This window comes from Nomia melanderi, chromosome 1, assembly GCF_051020985.1.
Source record: "Nomia melanderi isolate GNS246 chromosome 1, iyNomMela1, whole genome shotgun sequence".
Taxonomy (NCBI): Eukaryota; Metazoa; Arthropoda; class Insecta; order Hymenoptera; family Halictidae; genus Nomia; species Nomia melanderi.
Genome location: NC_134999.1, coordinates 13260586 through 13280452, shown reverse-complemented (window position 1 = coordinate 13280452; position 19867 = coordinate 13260586). Strand labels below are relative to the sequence as shown.

The window sequence follows — 19867 nt, the reverse complement described above, 5'->3', positions numbered from 1 at the left end:
ACAGTATAGATTCGGATGGCAAGAGGTGCGGGTTTGACGGTTGTGACATCGAGAACGAAATTTGTCGTGTAGGTTAACGTTGAGTATTTGTTTGAGGCAATAAGGAATCGGTTGTGAGTGGAGTGTAATTTATACTTGTGGAACATATTTTTGTATTCGACTTATATTTTGAGTCTTTGTATCTTGATTGAAGTGGTTTTTGTTAGTCTGTGCTAACTGTGTTTTGAACATTTTACTTATTTAAATAATACGTGCTTCAAGTGTAAATATTTGTCACGTTCACAATGTCATTAATTTTATTCACTGTTGTTTTAGTTAGTTGCATCTATAATATGTAAGAAGGACATGTTTTCAAATGAGAATTGATGGAAGTTATATGTCTTAGGCAACTGATCGTTGAATCTTAACATTCTAAAATTTTAGATTTCATACCTTCCAGTTTTAGACTTTAGAATTTAAATTTGAAATGCTTAATCGTTGAACTTTAAATTGTTAAACTTCAAACTTTGAATTTTCTAATTGAAGTTTTTTAACCTTAAAACCTTCATTTTTAACTTTCTAAATGTAAACCTGAATGGCATCTTCGAAATTCATGGTCAACAAGCTTTGGTTGATTAAGAGGATCGTTGGAGGTATCTAAAAATCTCTTAATGGAATGTAATTGGTCGACTCAATCCCTTGAAATCACTGCAGGCAATAAGGATGAGGCAGATGCCGGTGGAAACTCTACTTAGTACTTACCGCAAAATTGTATCAATTTCATTAAGTGAAATGTACCGAATGCTCTAAAGTGTCCAGCAATGGTAGAAGTTGCCTATTATACATTCCGGTATTCTCACGATGCGAAACACGTGTTTAATACGGACTTTGTTTTAATTGCTATTTCACGTGTCAAGCATACAAATATATAGAGTACATACAGTATTTTCGAACAACGAATTAACAGATAGAATAGGAATATCCTTTTTTATTGATGTACGCAATAGTAGTTTCGCTTCCTAGGTATAAAAGTTCTTTTTTTTTATTAATGTTGACGTTTCTCGTGGGAACGAATACGCGCTAACAGTTGTTTGAATCTATTTCAATCTCTTTTCGAATTCTATTTCAAACGAATATTTCATTTTATTTTTCAAATAAAAATTTTATTTTCAAATATTTCAAAACGTTGGGAGGATAAAAAACAGTGTCTATGCTATGTAATACTTTTTTTATTGAAACGTTTCGATAAAGTATAAGCCACCCATAGAAAATTTTCCTTTTTTTTATTTTACCTATGTCTATTTTTAAAAATTTTCTTCTCAATAATAGAATTATTAATTATCGACGTCAAAATTGTCTACTGTTAAAATCGCAGATCACTTTCGAATCATTGAATCGGTAAGAGAATCTTTTCAATAGACCGCTCGAATATTTACAGCGACTTCAGTAGCGGTTGAGGCTCCATAGAACGCGAAGAGCAACAAGTGTTGGAACTATCCACTTCTTTTCACTTGATATTCCACTTTTTCAAAACGTTTAACTTCAATCTTCTTTTTAATACGAAAAATCTGATAATACTTTCTTCTTAAGAGGGAGATAGTTATGGAGTAATATATAGAGTGTATAATTACACATATTAGGTACTTAACCCTTTTAATTCTTTAGAAACGTCAACTATATTTGCACTTAAATATAAAAAGTTTCTCATAGTATTGAATTCACTTGAAAAACAGTCATAATTTTAAAGAATAACTAAATAATAGTGTAACTTAGAAGCTATGATATCACATCATTAATAATGAATTCTAATACTATTTGCTTTTATTAGAAAAAGATAATTAATATTACACAAAACCCTCAAGATTGGCGTGGCGATCAACACGTTAATATTTCTTCAGAAAGTGATGAATATTCCTTGATTTCACAATTAAAACAGTATTTTTCATAAAAATATCTATTTCTGTTAAAAATAATAACTCGGTAAACGTATATTACGAAAACAAATATATTTTTCCTAAAAGCCTTTATTTACGACCTAAAGAATTAACCTCAATTTCAAAACTTCGTTATTTTCACAATTAAAATCGTATTTTTCAAAAGAATATCTATTTCTGTTAAAAGTAATAACTCGGTGAACGTATATTGTGAAAACAAATGTGTTTTTCCCAATAGTCTTCATTTCTGACCGAAAGGATTATTTTCGCGGACCGATCGCATCAGCGGAAGAACCGAATGTTCGACGGTCCTCGAACGGGTTACGGGAATATCGATAGGGTTATTGCGGAATATATGAACCAACGATCGGCTTTCGCGGTTCCCCTTTCCTGCTTGATTGCGCGCCACGATTCCGCTAATTAATAGCTGATGTTTGCGCAGTTCGAGGGCAACTTGAAGCAATTTCGTGAAGTATCGGCGGAGCATCTTTCAACGACGTCGGTGTATCGCGTTAAACTGTTCTGATTGAGTTGGCCTGATAACTGGCGCTAAAATCGCGTAACCTTCACGCAAGTGGAAAGAGGGTTTGTGCAATCTCACGATTGCACAGCATGAATTCGTTCGGCAATTGCATATCCAATTAGCACGGGAACACGTACGTTTAAACTTCCTCGTTGGAAAGTAGCCGAAGAAAGTGATCTCTCGTTTTAATCGTCCGATTGTTAATGACGCTTAACGATTAGTGTGGTTCGCTGGATTGTTGACATTGAAAATAATGCTACGCTTGCAATATTTGCTTTTAGGTGTTGCTGATAAGAAATAGGAATAGTACGCTCAAATTGATTAAATTTTTATAGAATTAATTACATTAAAGTATTGATTCAATTAAATGAAAATTAACGTTTTGAAAAGAGTACAGTATTGAATAAAGTAGGCGGTAACATTACTAATAACATTATTTCTACCGAAGGTGTAGGAAGACACCTTATGAAATTTTCATTTAAAATTATTTTCTTGGTTTAATTATTTTTGCTCGATTGAATTCTGGACATTTCCTATAGTTAATTTTATAGTTGTTACAGGAAAGGTCGAAAGGTCAATTCAGAATATACGACTAAATTTGGCAAATAAGTTTAAGTGAAAATTTAAAAAGGTATCTTTTGACACCTTCGGTAGAAATAATGTTGAATGTAATTAACTAGATCGTTGTTGAAGTTGAGGTTCATTGATTCGTTTACGATGTTAAAGTAGGAAGTATAATTTACTTGGGTAATTATTATTTTCTATACATATATCAGTATTGAAGTATTTTTACTTCACATGTTATGTGATATGCGTTATTATGATTATGTTAAGAGTATTATTATAGTAATATATTAATATTATTATTATACAATCTATATACCATCATTACCATTAACCAATCAAAAATATGAGAAGCGACTTTGGTATTTGTTTTCCAAACATTCTTAATATCGGCAATCTTAAAATTGATTAAGAAGAAAAAATCAATTTAATTACTTCTAGAATATTATAACCACTTTCTAATCGGTGATTAATCTTGTGGCTCAACGTTTATAATACTCTAAGATCCGAGCTTGTTTCTGGATTATAAATGTTTTTCTTTCGGTGTTAAACGTAATGACAAGGCACCCGATGAAAAACAGTCGGTAAAAAAAGTTATTTAACAGAGCTGTAAACGAACAGTACTCGTGTTCTCGCTTTTATGGTAAACAGTTATTAAATCGCGGACAGTTTTTCGAGCTTGGATATTTAAGCGGTGATTTACGGAAGCAAAGTCAAACCGAACAAAATTTTATTTCCTCCGGGAACATTTTTGTTGTGTCATAAGCATATTCAAAGTTTTATGGAGTTCCATGAAACTCTTTATTCCACTGCATTCTACACATTCGCTGGCACCATAAATGCACAAGATCCGCGGTCTAGTTATTGGAAATGGAATTTGCGCTCCGTAACAGTTGTCGCTTATAGAAATTTTATGTTCCAATAAGACCACGTACGGTTAAACTGCGTAAGAGTAATAAGTGAAAAAACAAGTCCAGTAGAGTTAAACAAATACGCAGGAATCTACCGCGAATATATTATACAATTATATACCTCACTTTCAAAATACATAACGAACGTTTTAACGAATAAAGAAGCAAATACTAAAACTAATTTAGTTTTAGTATTTTTATATGACTAGGAAAAGTCATTCTTAATTTATCACTCAAGTATTGAACAAAATCAACAAAATTGGATGATGTGTTTGGCAATTCCAATTCATTCAATTTTGTTGGTATTGTTCAGTACTCGAGTGATAAATGAAGAATGACTTTTCCTAGTGATGTATTACGTTAAAAGTCATTAAAAATAAAACATTAAGCTTAAGTCTAACGATTGGATTATTTTTTGTTGCTTTATTGAAATGATATAAATTCAATGGAATAAAATGTTATATAAACGATTTGAAAGATCGTACCGTTAATAGAAAAGGGAAGTGAAATGACTTTATACTTGAATATTTTTATTTTTCCGTTTCCGTGCGATACTCTAACAAAAATCAAGCCAGACACGAACGTTCGCGGATATTTTAGATATACAGTTTATTAGATATGCAGCTTTTTACCCGCGTACGTGTGCCCTCGACTGTTATCGAAAGAAATTCGTGAAATGTAACCGGAAGGCAATCGTGAGCCGTTGTAGATTGCACACCAGTTGCACCTGCCGAGTTTCTCGTGCTCTGTTACTATAAAATCGGCGTGTCATGTAACACCGTCCCGTTTCGACGAAATTTATCATGACAGTGATAAACTATGAATTTCAACACTTCGAAGACAGCTAACTTCATCACTAATTATTTCTCTTAGTCAACGATTATATTCTAGTATTGGCGCAAACCTGATTTCTATTGTGTTTTGAGATACTTTCTTGATATTGATTAATTCATTATTTTGTAATTAGTATAATATAATAATTTAATAATCTAATCTATAATATAATGTAATATAATATAATAATAAAATAAATAATTAATTCATACATGATCAAAATATTTATTCGTAATACTTTGTCACTGACCAATAAAATTGTCTAATGTTAAAACAAAATGTACTGATATTATTTTAATATTAACACATGTTGTAGTATATGAAACTATGATAGTTATATTAATACTTGAACAAATAGTTTACATGTCCGAAAAATCACGATCGTCGAAATATTAACCTAAACTATTTCGTTCACTTGCTATTCTGTAACTTGTACGTAATTACAATGATGCGTTCATAACAGTAGCCAACAAAATTCCACGGTATACACTTACACAAGATATTTGAAACATTTCCCAGTTTCAAATAAATTTCACACTAAATCAAACGTGACCACTGATCTACAGCATGTCGAATGCGACATTCTACTATGTTGCAACGAGTCAGGCTTACATTCTACATTTATTAACTGATAAACGACTGCTTTGAAATCAGAGTGACGTCAATTATCGTAGAATGTCGTGTTTCAATCACGTGAACGAAGATTGCACGTTTCGAACGTCATGGTGAATTCCCTGGCAGTTCTATAATGTCAAGCTCGTTTTTGTCGCGTGTCATTTGAAATTAGCGCGCTGCGCATTATTGAGGAAATAAAGTCACATATGAGGAAATTATGTTCCCCTGAGACAACGAATACTCTTAATATGTCTCGACAGACTTTGTTACACGCTCGACCGCAGCGAAACGTTAGGTAGTAACATAAATACTTTCGGTTGCACGTATAGGCACGTTCTAATTTTAAGAATTTGACCCGTTCGCCACTACAGTCTCAAAGAAAATCGATCATCGTAGACCAGGTGTTTTATCGTTCTAATATGACGTTAATTGCCATCAATTTTGAATTGACCAGTTCAACTACTACTCAAGAATTAAGAACTATAATTATCTAGAGGCTAAGAACATCCTATACCTATTTCATTGCTTTAAAAATTTATTAATGTGCTTGCAGGTTAGGTGCAACTAGTTATAAACTAATCAAGAATATTGAATGTAATAAATAAAGAATAATAAACTGATAAGAAAGGATTGTAGCTTCTATGGCTAGGCTTTGATTTTTTATTGTTATAAGTTCTGTGAGAATGTTAAATAATTCTGAGACACTTATTATAATCCATAATATAATATAGAAATGGCACTTTAGTCAAATCTTCATATTAGTTTGCAACGAAAATGAAGAATCGTAGTGAAGGAATAGGGTTTTCGACAGGTCTTTAATTCATTGTCTTATAAATTGTATTTGACAAAACTACTTTATCATAAATGATTTTATTAAAAAAGTAAACAAAGGATTTGGTACTTTTAATATATGTCTACGCTTGCTCCAAAGATTAACGATTGATAATAGAAAAGCAGTATTAAATTAATTTAATATGAATTTAATTAAAGTAAATGAATTTAAATTTGTTGAACGTTGTTCATAATTTTCATCGTGAGTGTAACACGATATTCTAAGGCAAAAGATCAATGGTCCACATTGTAAATGTGCATAACTAATAAACGAAAAGTAACTTCTGATCAATGTAAATTATTGTCATAACATTCCACTGCTTCACAAAACTAATAACACAAAGAACACTATCGAATAAATTCAAATTCGAATGTATTTATCCTACGATGCGATCTTAGAACGGTAAATTAGGTGTGGGAGTTTCTCTCGTTCATTTGGAAAGCGCGAAACGCAACTGGAACATTAATGTTACGCGGGTTTGGAAGGGAAACGCGTTTTGGGTTATTATCCTAGAAACGAGAGCAATTTTTCGAGGAAGACGGGAAAAAAGGAACGCGATAAAGAGAAGTGGACGCTCGACATTACAATGGGATTATGTAAAAGCTCGAGCAATGCTTTTCTTTTATATCTTCATTGTGATTTTAATAATGCAACCTGTCGCAATTTACATAATTTGCCAGCCAGTAGGAAAAGAAGAAACTCGCTACTAATTGTAGCAATTAATTTGAATTTTTATTTTCATCTATATATTTCGTGTTATTCTTCGAATTATTTCTTTTATCTGCCTTATACGATCATACGTATCATTTCGTGAATATTCAATTAATAGTTAATATTTTGTAAAAATTGTATTGCGATCAATCTCTTGGAGGCACTGTTACACTTATAAAATGTTTAGCATAGAATTCGTATCCTTTATATTTATATTTGTAGATAAGCTTTAAAATATGGAAAATTGGTGCAAGACTTAAAAAAAAACTGAAAAAGTATATTTTTATTTCGGTAAATAATATTTCTCATTTCCGTTTCAGAAACATGACGAAATGCACAATGGATAGGATCGTGGCGATACTTTTTGCCACTTTAGTACTAAAACACGCAGTTTTAGTGAGCGGCAAGAAGGTTACTTCAGAAGATGGAAAAGTCACCAAAGCTACAGGTAAAAAAGCAAATTTATTTGACGGATTATTATAAGTTTGGGCATAGATTAAGTGTCGTACACTCGGCAATGTTACATATTTAACATGTTAACTGCTACGGTGTTCACCGATAATCAGAACTTCCAAATTGCTTGAAAACAATTACGATAAGAAAATTAATATTAAATCAAAATATTTAGTAACACAAGAAGTTAGATAATAGCGTAATATAAATACCGTAATACCAAAACATTTTCCTCTATTATAAAGAAATTAATCTTACTATAAACAAAACGCACGAAATTCTCGTGACAGTCAACGTGTTAATTACAGCATTCAACCAATTTTATTATTTACACATACATTTTTTCTTCTTGTTATTCAATATTTGGCGAGTAGTTTAAAAATTAAAATTCAAAGTAAACAGAAATCATGATTTATGCCAGAAATTATGAATTATTCTGTATTTGTAACAAACACTTCTCAAGAAAATTCCCATACAATTATAATATCTAATATCGACCAGTCTTCGTTCGGAGAATTCACGACTTATTAGACATGTTATGTATGCACACTTTTAATTAGCTGCACAGTTTACGTCAATCGCAGGGGAAACGAATTCGAGTAAGAAAACAGCTAATGAAACAGATATTTCGATGAAAATGTTGTGCCTACTGGTTTAATTAATGGTTTGAAGAACGATGATTGATTAATGCCAATTAATAATGCGGGAAAATTCATTTCTGTGAAGCTTATTCTTCATCGTGCCTGTCGTAATTCATTGATGTTGCGACTGTCAAAGCAAAAGTGGTAACCGTGGAATCGAAATAAATTGACGGACTCGATATAAATTGGCAACGTGAAAAATTTGCATATTTCTTGTTCTAACCTTCGCTCCAGTTTGAGTTAAGAACTCACATTCTTGTGCGAGGGAAAGGAATGTAGCTTCGGATCGTAAAACGGATAATGCTGTTGCAACCGTGTTCTAATAAGTTAGCCTACTACTTTATTGTCACTTTCAAATCATTTAAACGGGGTTTATCTGTACGCTGTCGAACGTGAGAAAATGTTTACCGTTGTCTCATTATACCTACGAAATAAATGTTTTATTAACATAGCTTTGGGAGATCGTTGTACGTTTTTAAAAAAAAAGTTACGAGTAAACTTCTCTACGTAAACACGACCAAAAAAGCCAGCTAACATGAACATCAAAAAACATTTATTCAGTGTAATAAATTTACATTAAATTTTTGCCTTTACCAACTCGTCTTTAGAAATACAGATTTGCATAAAAATTTGCAGCCGAATTATTAGGTATGAGGTAACGTGTTCGTGGATATCACTTTAATGTGATCTAAAAGAAACGTACATTAGCATGGAATTAATTAATTCGTGTAATAAGGAAGTAAACTTTATCAGTAGAGTGGATTTTGTGCACTTACGGCATATACAAATTTGTAAAACACGATAAGAAACAATCATTCTAATTATGTAATTGTAATGATATCTAGGATTTGTCTGCAACTTGATCAATTGTTAACCAATAAATCAAGCTGATATTGTCTCACCATTATAAGCACTAAATTAATAATAAAAATGATTCAATTTTTATTTATACTTTAATGTGTAATTCAAAACAACTTATATATTTTAATATTATTAGTAACTCAAGTATTATTTTATACCTTAACATAAATTATTATTTTTATTTAATATAATCAATATATTTAACACACTGCAACTATTCTATTTGATTTCGGAGAATATCAAACATTCGTTCCATTTTGCAGTTTGCATAATTAGAATCTAATGCTACTATTAAAATCCGTGTAAATCGGTGCACGTATATGGGCGCACTCAACGGTCACATTGTTAATAATTAAAACGAAGTGCAGACGCACGGAGCGAAAGAAACTAAGGCAATAGGTTCCTTGTGCAACAAGTGGAAGTTAATAACAGGGTACAGTTCGCCAGTTAGAAAATGGTTTGTCCGTGTAACACGACGGAATTCGAGTTACGTGTCCCAGAGAAGTTTTCTACCCGCGACGCAGAAATACGGAACTAGTTTCAGGGGTGACTAGACCAAAAATTTCCTGTGGACAGGTTTCACAAATTTATTACTGACCTTTCGAGTTAAATTCAACGTCTGCAGCGCTGCTAGTCAAATAAAACCGAAAAAAGGACATATTAACTTTCATTTAGTGACCTACTTTGGTAGTTAAAGCCGCGCGTACATATTTGCAACTTTATTTCAGCAACTATTTCGTTGCTCGAATGTAATATATTGCACCGAACAGAAATGTATTCTCACCGGTAACTGTTTAATTGTGGTTACAAATTTCTGGCTTGTTCTATTCTCGCATCACTGAAATCGTTATTTATCTGCAGCCTTGAAGAATTTAAGCTTTTTTAAAAATTAAAATTTGTTGAAGTATTATCATATATTATTGACGATTAATTAATCCTTAATCGAAGTGTAACCTAATACTTATTTTACTGTAATAACTAAATTTTCTTTTCTTTCGAGAATAATAATGTCTACGAATGCTTAGCCCCATACAATTTCTCCAAGATTTACTTATTTTTATAATTATACAATACCAAGCTTGCAAAATTAGAATCGCGACGCAGAAATTATAAACACACAAACTATTACCATCAAACTTCTCATTCCACAACTACCAAACATCAAAGACACTAAATCCTAAGAAATAATGCAATAAATCGGCGCGCTGAAATTACGCTACATTATGCAAAATCAAGAAATACACTTTCACGATTCCTCTAAAAAAAAAAAACAGAAAAAGCTACAATCCAAACATTTTGGCTGGTCGATGGTTCCAGTGTCGAGCCCCTCAAGTTCAACATTAAAAGGGGTAATTTGGCAACGGGCCAACCGATGCGCCCAGGCCTGATTGAAATTCGTTTCCGAGGATTTTCCGGTATGGGCGAAAGCACACGTCGTTCGTTTACCGAGTTACCGGAGTTGCATCGATAAGATCTGTCGTTGGTGTAACATTTACCGTTCCGACCGAAAGCAGTGAAAGGCATCGGCACGGTGGAACGAGCCTGTTTCACGATCTATTACGTCGACATTGGATCTACGACGAGCGGTCATGTTTGGTGAACGTGCTCGAGCCGATGGTATGCATGATAAAGAGGAAGAAAATATTAATCGAGCAGACCGCATCGGTGCTCGTCGCCGATTCGTATCAATTGCGAACGAGTGTTCAGCCCTTTGTCGTGGGAAAATCCTTGTGTCCTATACTCAGGTTCCGGGAACACAATGCCATATGCGTGGCATTAACACGTTGAATGCCATGGAGGTCACCGGTGACTCTTAACCAAATCAAATCACCATAATTCCGTCATTTAACCCCTTTACCTATGATTTCTTTCTCAACTCTGATCGATACGGCTACTTTGTCATTAATAACTTATTGGAAAAGAGAAAAATTCTGAGCATATGTTGTGCCTATATTTCATTTTAAGTGTAATAGTTGATTACAGAGGAATAATATTTACTTTGAATACGAATGAACTGAGTAATATATATATTTGTTGAATCATGTTGAAAATCTTCACCGCGAGTCTCACTTGTTGTTCACAAGGGGTTAAACAGTGACTGTTCGAAAACATTTCTGTATTATAAGTAATACTATCTACTGCAGTGACAAGATAAACGTGCAATAACAATAACGCTATTCAATTTAATGATTCAATATTGTATCTTTCTTCAATTCGTGTATTTTCCTGCGCGAAATCGTGTTCAACGTGTTAAACCGGTGACTTTGCCTTGATTACAGTGATCTCACTTATGTATGGAGTATTCTGGTTCTAGGTAAATGTTGGGAATTGTTTGAATGAAATTTTCAGGTAATTTTGGGGGAGGGATGTATTTTCTTTGAACGTATTCAATACTGAAACTACCAGACCGGGCAAAATGACCTACTCCCGATTTCTTCATTTTGCAATTATTAACACGCTAAATGCCGCACGGTTTTACGCTGCGGAATATGTGAAATGGAAAAAGAATAGTATAAAATTATTCAATTGAATCACGCTGTTATTATCGCAGGTTCTCTTGCTAAATGTCACCGCATTAGGTAGCGTTACTTAGAGATAATGGAATACTCATTCTGTTATATAATACAATGGAAATAGGTCAGATAGAAACTGAAGGAATTAGAATACCAGATTCGATTTGTGGATAAACTGTAATTACTTTCTTACGGAATGATTGACATGAATTGAAATTGCAAATGAAAAACCATCAATGGCAATTTTATCAATTGTTTACGCAAAAAAGTCGAACTGACCATGTCTTCGGAATTATCATATTCGGTTAGTAGCAAGATAATGCTATTAACGTTTCTCATGTTACCATATGCGAAAGTTATTCAAAATAACAAATAGATTCAATTTCTGAATTATATGTAAATATCGAATATATTAACCCTTTGCGGACGAAGATTCTCTGAAATATACAAAATCCTGAACAGATGAAGCTAAATTATATATCAATTACTTGAACAATAGAAAAATAGGAAACTACGTGCTGATCTCTTGCTATTCGAGTAATTAAATCATCTGTTTACGACTTAGTCTTCCAAATATGAAAATTTCAGCTCGTCGAAATGTCGACATCCGTCCGCAAAGGGTTAATTATGCGTTATTCGCGAATGATGATCAAATTGAATGTATTCATTAGTTTGAGAAACTTTTGTTCAACACTGGTACCGGTCGTCTCTTAGCTAATGTAGAAAGGAATGACTCATTCATTATTAATGAGTAAGCGAGTCCACGCGTGAACCTTTCAAAGAATTAATAATCGATATTATTGCTGATAACAGGTGTTCTAATTGCAAGGAGAAATTGTTCGGGCGTATGAATATGGAAACTGGTTGCAGGGAAATTAATTGGCTTGGTTGATTTATCTGGTAGACTGAATGATAAAAAATGAATAGATGATAAATGTATCCTTTACGTCGTGGACTATGAATGAAAGTTTTAAAAATATAGTATTCTAATTTATATAATTATTTAAAAGAAATAATTTTGGTAAAATGATAAACAGTCGAAGGTGAATGACAGTAATATTTGGAGGAAGTGTGAGACTTTAAATTTACAATATTTCGGATTCTATTAAATCCGTAATAAATTGTTATTGCATTGTTGTTTAGGAAATAACGAGAATCTTTTCGATCTGGAAGCATCAGAGACGTCGCACAGTTTCCCATTTGTACAGAACGTGTACCAACCTTATTCCTCCTCGGCGCCATTCACTACATATGTCCGAAATTTCGTGAGCAATGGGTATGTATAATAGAAACTTAGTTGCTAAAGAATTTTTAAGTTCACACACATGTAGAATATCGAATATCATGAATTGTTGTAAAATACAAATCTGAAGTGTATTTAACCCTTTCATCTACAATATCGTGTCAGACTCGTGATTGAAATTTTCAATTGAATTGAAAAAATATAAGTGTTATTAATTCTTTTGAAATATAAATGAAATATTACTTTTCTATTATCAATCGTTAACCTTTGGAGTAAACATAGACATAGAATAAGCATTAAAATTTGTTGTGTTCTTAATAAATCATTAACGATAAAGTAGTTGTTCCGATCATAATTAAGAAATGAATCATAGGGCAAGGGGTTAAATACATTTTACTGTTAGTAATAATTAAGTTTTTATTAGGTCATTAATTTATTATCAAATTTTATTACTTTATTAGTTAATATATTTATGATATCTGTAAACTGCATTTATATCTGAAATAGTCACTTGGCATTGTACTGTTTATATTTTCATACGCCTTGAATATTTCTTAGGTACACTTTTGGTTTCAACCAAAACGTGTCAAGTAACATTCATCAAGAAATCATGTGCGGTGACACATATCCACGAGGCTGTGAGGACTCGAGATACAGATCGTACGACGGGTCATGTAATAATCTTTACCATCCCACGTGGGGCATGGCGAACACAAGATACGGACGTCTTTTACGTTCAAATTACGGTGACGGTAAGTTTCTCAATGTCATGCAATCTTTGAAAACTTGAAGAATAAACTCAATAACGAGAACAGTAAACATTAATTTTGAATTATTAATAAAAGAACTACCTGGTTTAAACTTTCTAATTTAAATGAATTGTCAAATTACTATATTAAATTAATCATGGATTATGTTTCTCTTTAATTATGGTTTTTATAAATACAAAAACTACACCTATAGTATTTACTTTAATAATAAATAAATAGAGTAAATAATATTTACCTCGATCAAAATGCAATAAATAATAATTACTTCAATCAAAACAAATGAAAACAGAAATAAGTAACAACCTGAAAGAAAAAGAAGTAAATATTTTCTAAAACCTGACTAAGAGTCAGCAAAGAAATTAAACAAAATACGAAGAACGTTAAAATAAGCTGCTCATACGAAGCACAGCCATATTGTATGCTCGCTAAAACATGGGCGCAACGTAAACGACTGTAGAAACTGTACAAATTACGCTGAAGAAATACTGATTGTAAGTAAATTCGCAGTCGCACGGTTCATTGAACCGTTCTACGGCAAACGACAAACTAAAACGACATTGATCATTTTTGTTACGGTTTCCTCGGTTCGCAACGCACAATCCACTTCCGCGAGCAATAGAAAAATATCGATCGACTCTCACTCTAGCCGACTGCGATCCGTTCATTCGGAAATAAACTCGCCGGTCAATGTTTTGTTTAACCGTCGTAAACAATTATGCAGAACCGTCCGTTTATTACAGTGCGACGAGCTTTTTCCAGCGATCGATCGATCGGTCGATTTCTCTTGTCGAATTGCCATGGATAAACATCTCTTCTGGAACGAGCAGTTCTTATTCTGCTGTTACACCCGATGTATTACGCCGTTCATTTACTTTCCTTCGCACAATTTATGAAACTATTTCCTCGAACTTTTTTCTCGGTCCTCAGACAATATCTACATTTAACGTCACATATCTGCCGTATATAACAATTACGTTCCATTAATTTTTTGCTATGCACATATGCAGTCAACAACGAAAGCATTTAAACCGCATGGTAAGAAATAAATTATCATTCAAAGAATTGTACCCCATATATTGCTATTTATTATTAGAAGTGTATCGAATCGAACAGAGCATATTTTGACCGAATAAATATCTTTTAGAACATTGATCCGTCAACAGTCTTAAAATCAAAATGATACTAATTCCTTCAACGGTCAATTATTTGTTTCTTCAGATAAATATGTAACTCTTCTGCGTTTTGCCTTAACGTTTCGTTAAAATATATTATAGGTGCATTTGGCCTGCGTTTGAGTACACATACACATTATTTCATTTTATTGCGAGCATTATCGGAGATTTTTGAAATTAAGTTCTACAGTTAATAGCCTAAATAATGTTTCCTTTTTTTCGTAAAATCCGATATTTCATATTACAAAAAAAAGGACATTACAAAATAGTACATGTAACATAATTGAAAAACTATTTAATATGCCAACATCTTATCGAACATTATTGTGTCTAAGCATACATAACGTTCGAATACTTTTGTTGCTTGTTAGATTATTTGTTATACGAAATTTAACAATCTTTCCTTACAAATCACGTCTACTCACTAGTTTTTATACTAACGTTGCGTTGTACGTTCCACCGAATTCTTTATCTAATTTGTTTTCGATGCATTATATTTTTCTCGTATACACGTTCGAGCACCTATTCGCGACCAGTCCATCCGATTGATCGTTCCGATAGGCGATCGAACACTCGACGTTATAAGAATCACGGTTTTTCGGACAGATGATGCAATCGAAACAACACTATGTTCGTAACCGCGGTTACAACGCCGAAACCACGTAACGCTGTCAATGTCAAATGAATTGTTTTGTTAACTTTTTCCCCTGCACTACTATAAATAACTCATTCGGAATGTCACGCTCCGCTTGATTCTAGTCAACGGAACGCGCGTTCTTGATTGGAAGTATTGTAGGCGGATCTCGATGTGAAATTACCAATTTCATGTTGTAGCGAGTAATGCGATACACCTGAAATACATTCAAAGAGAGAAACATTCATTGGCAAACTCTTTGTATCATTAAAATAGGCCCAGTGAAAGGCGATTAAACATTTTTTGGACTGTGTCCACCGTAACGGATAAGTAAAAGAGTTGAAGTTAATAATTATAATTCGTTACACGCTAATATCAATTTAGTTTCTAATAAGTATTCTTTCAAGATAAGCACTTTTTATGATACATCAATAATTTAAGTTTATTATCTCAACGAAACTGATGAAAACTTAGTCCTTTCGTACGAAAATTTAGAATTTGTTTTAAACACAGAAACTGATAGACAGTTAATACTTTTAGCACTGTAAACTCTAAATGATTATTAACACTAAAATGATAAATCGATTATTCTAAAACATAAGTTTCTGATCTGACAGAAATTGTCGCGTCGATAGTCTCGATTTTCGAAATTGTCTAGCTGATATTAAGCCACAACTAATTGGAAGTTGAAGAATCAACGTTCTGTTGTATACTCTAGATGAAACAGAGTTCTTTCAAAGTTTCCAATAAAAAGATTCGAAGAAACGAGGTAGTTATAACCGTTGAAAGTAAATGAGGCAGGTAACTCGTCGACTAAAATGTTGAATCCTCTCCGGTTGCGAATCCTTGGACTACGTTCGGCCACATAATTCATTTCGAACTTTGCACGTGGGCTCCTAGTAAAATCGCGCGTCTGCTAATAAAGGTTTCCTCTTAATCCGAACCTCCGTTTAAAACTTTTTATCCGAGCATTTCGTAAGACTGAAATCGTTCGGTTAACAGATAATAAATGATTGAGTACTGTGTTATAAAAAAAGATTTGAAATACGGGTAATTAGGTACACTCCTGCACCTTCCAAGGTCTCAAACGCTAGCCTCGTAACGCAATGCACTATAAATAATAATTTTATTTGCGTAATAAAGGTATTAGCGTTTCAGCAAGTCAACGATCGTGTCTCAATTAATAACTGCAATCACGGGGAAACACGAGCTTCTTGTATTCGAATCGAAATCCAAGGAATCGAGAATTCTTTTTCGTTTCCTCACCGAAATATGACGCAAAACGAAACAAGAAGCAACAAGAGAATATTGTTGCGAACGAGTTCTAGGTTATGTTTCGTTGGCCGTGCCTCATTCTCGGAACAAAGCGCGCTAGCAAATAATTTATGTGTTCCCCGTCATAAACTTTCAAACGATCGGTCGGAAATCCGATACACGATCTTGACTACGTCTACAATGTTAAAGAGTGCGAACTAATTTAATTATAATGTTTCGTTGTGCGTGACGAAGTTGCCTCACCAGAAGCGGAAAAAAGAACATCACGCCGCGGCAGCAATGTTGCTACCTTTTTCTTATCGGTTCAAGGTGAATCAGAGCACGTTTGAATTTTAACATCCGGAGATTGTAAAACCGGTGGAGCGCGGTTTATAAACAAAGAATTTTATATTGAAATAGGAATGATTAACTTTAGAATTGCTAGAGATCTGAATCTTTAAACGTTAAGTAATTCAGCAAACGGAAAGAATGATGAGTCAATTGTACTAAGAGCAACTTTCATTGTTGATTCTAAGTTTAAGCTGTTCAATGTTCTAGACAATCTTGATAATCTCGCAAATATTAATAAATTGACACCGTGGTTCGAGTAAACACGATTCCATACATCAAATTGCAACATTGTTTAAACTGTGACGTGAGTTACGTGTCCATTTCTGCCATTTTAGTTGCGTCATGTGTATTGGTGATTTTTTTTCTGATTGAACGTTGAAATCCCCTTTATAGGAAACTGTTATTAAAATCCATAAAGTAGGTTTCAACGTGCAATCAGAAAAAATCACCAATACACATGACGCAACTAAAATGGCAAAAATGGACACGTAACTTCACGTCACAGTTTAAACAATGTTGCAACCTGAGGTATGAAATCATGTTTTTCATATATAAGCCTTGAATAGATTAATCAGTTGATTTAGCTCCTTGTTCTACAATATCGTGTCGAAGTGACGAGGATTTCAAGTAGGATTTAACAAATATAAATGCCACTGAATTTTTTCAAGCCCAAATTGAATATTATTTTCCTATTATTTATTTTAGAATTGTCGAATTTTTGCTTGTTCTAATGAACTGTTGACAACAAAGTAGTTTTGTCAAGTACAGTTGTGAAAGAGTCCACATTCGTTTCGGGAAAGTTGGACAAGTGTAAAACCAGTTTATCATGAAATATCTATAAGGCGTTGTATAAGAATGTACGAAGGCAATAGTCATTCATTGGTATTTCCTACTCTTCGCGATGCGATAGTTCGTTACGTGGTTGTTTACCTCGTTTATGGCTTGGGAATGTTAAAACCGTCATTGTAAATCTTAACGCTATTGGACTGCAAGCAATACTGAGGATTTTAATATTCGATTTCGTATCTTATTCTGTGCTCTAATTTTTTATGTTTACATAAACATTTCACGTTTCCGCGGTGAAAGCTCCAATTTAAAGAATTCCGATGGTAAAATATTAATAATACACAAACGGGGTATTCTGCGTTATCAAACGTTGTTTATATTTAAATAAATATTTATTTATTTCCATTGATTAAAACTTTGCCAATTTATAAAATTCGATATTTCTCCGATGCTTTTTTATCAAGGTTCGAAGCTTACATGAAAATTCATAATTTATTTTTATTCATGATAGATTTCATTTGCTTTGTATTTATAAATAATTTCGCAATTTATTTTTATTTATAGATTCCATAATTTATTACTAATAAGTAAATACTTATTACGAATAAAAATTCTATTATATAAATTGATAAATTATTGATATTCATGTCTGCAGCTTTAATTAAACAATCAGATAGCAACAAATATTTTATAAATAGGTAAAATTTTGTTTGCTATTCATTTTAATGTCTATTAATGTGTGTATATTTATTTGTTTCATTTATACAGGAATTCGATCTCCCACGACTTCAATTACTGGAGCAAGTTTACCCCTTTCCCGATTGGTCAGCACCGTTTTATTTCCCCACGCGGATATCAACGATCCCATTTGGACATTGGCGGCGATGCAATGGGGACAAATTATAACCCATGACATGGCTATGATCGACGGATCTGCTCAATCAAGTAAATCTCAGTTTTTACAATCATTGATGGTGGTTACAACAATTCTCTTTCTGTTACAGAAAAATAATGATGTTCTGTAGGATATTAATACAAGAACAATTACATATGCAAAGTTTTATTTAGGAAATTAATGTACATAGAAATAAATGAATGAATGCACATTTTTTATTCCAATGAAAAATATAACGCTGTATCACACCTCTAGAAATAAACGTCCTTCATAGAGACTGGTGTGTTCAACAGGTTGTGCGGTCGATTCAACCAACATTTACGCTTATCAATTCTAAATGAGCGTAATGAATGACTCTTTGCATTTTAATCTTTTATACTTCGAAAATTTGGTGATACTTTGAAATACTTGAATACTAGTATAAATATTCAATAGAATGTTTCGAAGATTTCTTTGGTTTTCAATGGCAAATCAAATGTTATTTATCATTTCCAATTTCTATATAAAAGAGTCGCACAGGCATTATTAATAAATTTTCAATTGAACATTCGTAAAGATTATAATGCAATCATACAATTATTAACGAATTTTAAATTCCAAATTCAATGTCATATATCATAATCAATTCTTATGTAATAGAACAACGCAACAACTATTAACGAATATTTAATTGTAAATTCAATTTCATTTATTATTTCTAATTTTTATGTAATAGAATCACGTAACAGTGATTAACGAATTTTTAATCGAAAATTCAATTTCATGCGTTATCCTCAATATTTATGCAAACAGAACCACACGCGACGAAATGCTGTACCGACGACGGGCAATTAGTGGACCCCCAGCTGCTTCACGGTACATGTTACCCCATACTTATTCCATACAATGATCCCACCTTCAGCAAGGCCAACATAAGATGCCTGAACTTCGTTCGTAGTACGACTGACCTTGACCGTGGTTGCTCCTCGCAGTACAAACCAGCGGAACAGGTTTGTTATTCCTTATATTGAATTACTTTGCTCTCTCGTTTGTTACCTCACCTCGCCGGTAGACGCCGAGAATGTACCCATGCACCAGGATCAGGAGTAAGTGCAGGGTTCGCAACCGTCAATTAAGCCTTTAAAGATTCGCTTAAACATCCGCGAATGAAAGTTACATTACGCGAACATTCTCTTGCATACTTCCTGATTGCGTCACGATTACCATTCCACGTGTCAATGTAAAGGATATCTTGTCACTCACTTGTCCAAAGAAGGTGACTATGTAAAGCAACGAAGTAATAAATTAACCCACTTGCATCATACGAAAAAGTGGAAAATTTGTCCTCGCCACCACCAATGTTTCAATTGCATCAAGATAAAACTGGTTTAAAACGTATAAGAAAGTAAAAA

At 33.1% G+C, this 19867-nt stretch overlaps 1 protein-coding gene across 8 annotated transcripts in view; it reads left to right on the top strand.

The window, feature by feature from the left end:
* Positions 1–19867, top strand: part of LOC116427631 (peroxidase) — a 37132-nt gene that overhangs the window by 9423 nt on the left and 7842 nt on the right. For 3 of the 8 annotated variants that reach the window (XM_031978191.2, XM_031978193.2, XM_031978192.2), the window contains exons 2-6: positions 7224–7351; positions 12515–12647; positions 13173–13366; positions 18350–18526; positions 19269–19465. In XM_031978191.2, coding sequence (XP_031834051.1) covers positions 7228–7351; positions 12515–12647; positions 13173–13366; positions 18350–18526; positions 19269–19465 — 825 coding nt within the window. In that variant the 5' untranslated portion in view covers positions 7224–7227. Of the gene's footprint in view, positions 1–15; positions 114–243; positions 263–5551; positions 5656–6759; positions 6789–7223; positions 7352–12514; positions 12648–13172; positions 13367–18349; positions 18527–19268; positions 19466–19867 lie in introns of those variants that run through there. The other 5 variants (XM_031978190.2, XM_031978194.2, XM_031978195.2 and 2 more) reach the window with 5 other exon arrangements.